At 36.2% G+C, this 6,000-nt stretch overlaps 1 protein-coding gene across 1 annotated transcript in view; it reads right to left on the bottom strand.

Moving 5' to 3' along the window:
- Window positions 1-603: 603 nt before the first annotated feature.
- fbxl7.L (F-box and leucine-rich repeat protein 7 L homeolog) overlaps window positions 604-6,000 on the bottom strand; it is a 326,638-nt gene continuing 321,241 nt past the window's right edge. The window contains exons 3-4 of the mRNA XM_018267692.2: window positions 4,302-4,913; window positions 604-1,875 (exon numbers count right to left, since the gene is read on the bottom strand). Of these exons, the coding sequence (XP_018123181.2) occupies window positions 1,139-1,875; window positions 4,302-4,913 (1,349 nt within the window). The 3' untranslated portion in view covers window positions 604-1,138. The remainder of the gene's footprint in view (window positions 1,876-4,301; window positions 4,914-6,000) is intronic.

The following is a 6,000-nucleotide window of genomic DNA, read 5'->3' as shown; positions in this document are numbered from 1 at the left end:
AATGCACATATCAAGTCAGTTTAGACAAAATTGCCCAGACTGACAAAAAATATCAATGTGTGGCCAGATTTACAGCAGTACTGTCTATGGTTCATCTAATGAGAACTTCCAATTTACTGTTCACACTTTCTAATCCATACCTCCCTCTCTGCACTGAACAGCCAGAAAAAGAAACAAAGTTTCTAAATTGGCTTTTGGCAGAGAGCCCAGAATAGCTACAGCAGGAGATAAGATACTTTGTAACAACTTCAAGATAAGGAAATCAGTAATTGTAACAAGATTAGATAACAGGTCCCTTGGGAATTCAACTTCAATAGCAAAACTGTAATAACTGAAATAAAACCACAGAAATATGTTCAAATTTTGTAAAACGAACTTGGTAATTAGGGGGTGTGGGCAAAAACAACTTTTTTCCCCTCTTTTTATTTCCAAAATTTTGTGTATGTCTAATCTGCTAATGAAAATTCTGCTATGTTATTGTGTGGGTAATCTGGCTGTTTACCTTATTTACCCCATTCCATGCCACTTCTCTTTAAACACACTGTAATGCCAATAAACACGTGGATCAGCATAGCTGCAGAAAAAACCAATAACTACAATCTATAGTGTCAGAACTACGTCACTTTTATTCTGTAACCTTAGATTATATGGGAAGTGGCATTAAAATTGTTACACCAAATTGCTGAATGCCAATCACTGAGTTAAGAAAGGCAACTGAAGACAGAACTGATGGGTGATCATAACATTTCTCTCATTACAGCATTCACCCACATATAACTCTACATCACACATAGACAAAGGAAAACTAAACTCAAATTACTTTTTGTTCTGGAATAATAACAGACAATGGAGAAAGATATTTCTTTAAAATATTGTTATCCGGAAGTACAAAAATGGTCCCACATCATTCCCTCTTGCCTATAGAACATACACAATTGTCTTGCTAAATATTTCAGCTGTAGAGACAAATAATTACATTAAAAGGTTTCCGGTTTTTTTAATCACACTATACACAATCAAAACTGAACCACCTATGGATAATTTGCTGTAGGCATAATTATGGCAATTTTTGCATATTTATCCATTACGCTATGCATCTTGATATTTTAGCTACCACTTTGCTCTAATACATTGTCAGTCAGAAAAATGCAGGATTAGTATGCTCAATGATACATCGTTTGCAGTGGCGTTTGACAAACCGTAGAGCATCCACTGATACTTCACAATCCTGTACGTTCAGCATCTGTAGGTCAAAGCAGTTGGCTGCAACAATCTGTAGCCCTTGTCCTGTGATACTCTCACAAGATTTAAGGCTGAGGCGCTTTAAGTTAAAGCAGTTCAAGGCTAAAAACTCCAAGCCAATGTCAGACACTAGAGGGCACTTTCCAATATCCAAGGACTTGAGTTTTGTGCAATTTTTCGCTAGGTACTCCACCCCATGGTCTGTGATTCCTTCACATCCTCGTGCATTGAGGTAGCGCAGCTTGCTGCAATATTTGGCAATGTAACGGACTCCTACATCTGTTATCCTGCCACAGTGGGCTATGCTTAGATACCGCAGCCGTGACTCCAGCTTTGCAATCTCGCGCAAACCAAAATCGCTCACAAAGCGGCAGTCACTGACGCTCAGTTCCTTAATGGAGGTGCAGTATATCATAATATATCGCAGGCCTTCGTCCGTAATGTGGATGCAACGGCGCAGGTACAAATGAGTCAGTTGGGTGCAGTGAGCTGCAATTGTGTGAAGTCCTTCATCTTCAAGGACAAAGCAATCCGTCATATCCAAGTATCGAATAGATATCTGCTTACCATGCATTGGAGATAGCTTGATGGATGCCTCACGGGTCAGACTGATACATGTAACCTTATAACAACCTAATGAGATAAAGATACATAGTTTTAGAAGTTGAATTGATGATGATTGGAAAACATGCATACAATTAGCATACAAATTCTATTAAATAGGAAAACTTTTAGAAAAGACTAGACCTGGCTTTGTAGAACATGGTAAATGCTTGTATACCTACTAGAGCAGGCTTCTTATAGGAATGCTCTTATAGTTGAGGAGAAATAAATTATATTCTAAAAAATTAGAAGAGTTCTAGATTTTTTTAACCTTGTCACATTGATATCTCCTTTTAACAGGGAATGGGGTTTTTTTTTACACTGCCAACCAATTACATATTGTCCCAAATCCTTAATTCAGTTGACCACTTCAGTCATCTTAAGTACTAAATATCCATTATTTGCTCATTATTTATCATTTGCATAATTATAAGGCCTTAAGAGGATATTACGTTAAAACAATTAGCCTGCATTGAAAACTGTAATTGAATATTGTGCAAGACTACAATAGCTGGGTAAAAAGAACAAGAACGTGCCTTTTCAGGGAGTATACAGTACTTAAAGTCAGACCTTCTAGTTATAATATGAAGCCATCTATGATAATTCTCCACTTTTATTGCAAAACTGTTTCCCAAAGTCACAGACACTAACCAACTGTGTAACTTTGCCTTTAAGTGTGGAAACGTATTAAATTCCTGGGACTAGAATAGATTTCTAACAAACTCAATCTTACATTAAAATGATAAGTGTATTTAAATATTATTTTCTGTGAATACTGCCCATTTTACTAGGTCATGGGCAAATCCCCAATAGTATTACATTTGACACAATTACGGCACAATGCACTTGACTTTATGCAGAGTAAGCTTTGTGAAGTTTTTCAGTTGTGGCCAGTGCAACCCCTATAGCATAAACAAAGTACATATTCTTCCCCAACTAAAATTATTTGTAAACAACATACTATACTATAGAAAGCACACATTCTCTTAATTTATTTCCCAGTAACGAAAACATTCCAGGGATTGATGACATATATGTATAAAGTTGTGTAGAACATTGCATGCCTAAAATCAGTGTCAAATTTGGTATGACATAGTTGCCATTTTTTAAAGCTCCATTGTAGTCCATAGCAGCAGAAATCATTAGGCATATTCCTTACAAAGAGGTGTTCATCATATTTATAAACCTGTGTGGTTTGTTTTAACGCCAGGCTACTTCCCACTTCCCAAAATCATGCAATTATTTTATGGCACCACAGATGTGGCATAGCCTGCTGAAGTCAATGGGATAAATCTAGGTGAAAAAGAATTTTCAACATAAAAAGTAGGGCAAGATGTTAAAAAATCGTCTTCTGTACAGGTTTTTATGCAACATGGAATTTTTCCATATAATTGCTTTATAATTACACAGGATTTTATACAGCAGTCTATTGCATCCAAGGTGTATTTCAATGTTTTTTTACACACTTTTAAAATTTGCCCCCTTAATGTGTGTATAGGAATCAGTAGGCACTTTTCTATCAGGGGTAACCCAAAGTCTGTGTTGCCATCATCTCAGTTTCACAGAGAGCCACATGGACATATTGAGAATGGTGGTCACTCCAATACCTTCCTCCATAAAAAAATATTTCTCTTTATCAGGAATGCTAAGTAGCTAACATGTCTTGACATAATTTGGATCACTGTCCCAAGTAAAAAAACATTTTAATATAAACTAAACAAGACTGTTTTATGGAGTTATGCTATTTTAGTTATTATTAAGTAGAAGGTAATGCATTTGTAAAAAAAAGTAATTGCTTGTTTAAATAGGATGCTGATACTGAGGGCTACAAACCCATGTTCTTTGTAGAAAAATAATTGCGACAATGTAGAAAAAGGAAGGTAAAAAAAGAAGGGGATTTAATTGAATCAAATATGAAACACACATTAGCACGGCATGCCCTGCAGCATCAGCTAATTTCTAAGTCCTTCCATCAGATAAATGGATTGATGAACATTTCAGTAATATCTTGCAGCAGATCTTATTTAACTAAAGCAACACATTGTGCTTTGTGGAACATTAAGCATTATCCAGATGAGAATATGGTGGGAAGGGGTAATATAAGGGCAGTATACTGATCATTGCTTTGTATGTTAGTAAGAGATTTTTGATACTAGTAGAAACAAATAAAAAAAGGGAACATAGTAAAACGGGTGTCTAACTTGTGTGCGTGGCCTACTTGTAGTGATGTTATACAGTAATAATAGGGTCTACAATATCAATTGGCAATATGTCAATATATTAATATAATATGTCAAATATATTCATTAAGATGGGGGTGCAAGGTACAAACACAGGTTTTTGCAAATAATGGTTGTACCCCTATGACACAACTGCATGTCTTTGGGTCCTGTTCTCCTTTAAGGTATACATTCCCTTTGATATCTCCCCAAAATGGAAAGAGCAATTTTATTTACCTGATACATCTAAATACTCCAAGTTTGGGCATAATGATACCACATCAAAGACTGCCTCATTAGAGATGTTGTAGCAATTGGATAATTCAAGTCTTCTCAGTTCTGGGCAGCACTGGGCAATGATATAAAGTCCTCTATCTGTGAGCCACCTGCTGCGACTTACAATTACTGTCTCCAGCATAAGACAGACGTTGGGTGTATCCTGACAAAGTCTGCGGGTCAACACCCTTAAAGCCCTGTCCACGTTTATTGTTTCACCAGTCAGTCGAATCGTCCTCCAAAGCCGCGGGTCCCAAGCTAGGTTATACCAGTGCCGGCACACCCTAGCACAGCGGCACAGTTGATTAGTAGAAAGATAAGAGAAGATCTGAATGATACATTGATCAGGCAGTCTGTAATTGCTTGCATGCTCTTTCTGATGCTTTGAGGCCAATCGTATAAGAGGATTGGTCAGTCGTGTAGGAGGTGGTGCATGGACAATTGCAACTGTCTCCCCTGTGATGGAGGACGATGAGGTGGAAGATCCCCTTCCATTCTGAAATCCATGTAAAGTTGGAGGGCAGATGAGTGCAGGACTTGGTGTACTAAGTGTACGCATGCTCAAGTCTGAGTCTGGAGAACACAAGACAAAGAATATATAAACATTAATAGAAATGTAATTTTGTTTTTCTGTTGGACACAGGCAAACATGACTGGTATATTATACATTCTATATAATCAGGAACCCAAGCAGTGTTAGTGTTCCATTAAGTGGGTTGCAGATCAACACTGTTACTCTATTCATCAAACATCATCTATAATGGATCCAGGTCAACAGCAAAACTTGACATTGAGGGCCTAAATTTAATAGGTGTCATACAGAAATATGGAAATAAGAAAGGGCTGGATGGAATAATCCTTGACTGGGGCCCATTGGGAGATCCTCTGGCACTCTGAAAGGCCAGACCAACCCTGAATTAATGAAACCGTTTATATATATATATATATATATATATATATATATATATATATATATATATATATATATATATATATATATATATATATATATATATATATATATATATATATAGTATGGGGCACATTTACTAAGCTCGAGTGAAGGATTCAAAGTAAAAAAAACTTTGAATTTCGAAGTATTTTTTTTGGGTACTTCGACCATCGAATAGGCTACTACGACCTTCAACTACGACTTCGACTCAAGCGATTCGAACGATTCGAACTACAAATCGTTCGACTATTCGACCATTTGATAGTCAAAGCACTGTCTCGATCAAACGATTTTTCCTTCGATCGTTCGGTCGTAGGATTTGCGGTAAATCCTTTGAATTCGATATTCGAATTCGAAAGATATTACTTCGAGGGTCGAATTCGAGGGTTTATTAACACTCGATATTCGACCCTTAGTAAATGTGCCCCTATATGTGTGTGTGTATATATATATATATATATATATTTTTTTTTTTTTTTTTTTTTTTGTATTTATTTTTATTTTATTTTGGACTAACAGAAACACAAAACTGTGCATATTCTAGAGTGAGAAGGATAATATAAAGTGAAAAGGTACATTGCATAAAAAAATATTTCTACAGCTCTGATCATCACTGTGGTAATACACTCTGCAGATAGTTATGGTGAGTAAATATATATCTTCAATAGACCGTGAACAACATCTAAATTAGCCATACAAAAAAAAAGA

This window comes from Xenopus laevis, chromosome 6L (genome assembly GCF_017654675.1).
Source record: "Xenopus laevis strain J_2021 chromosome 6L, Xenopus_laevis_v10.1, whole genome shotgun sequence".
In the NCBI taxonomy this organism is placed as follows: domain Eukaryota; kingdom Metazoa; phylum Chordata; class Amphibia; order Anura; family Pipidae; genus Xenopus; species Xenopus laevis.
This window is presented reverse-complemented; position numbering and strand designations above follow the sequence as displayed.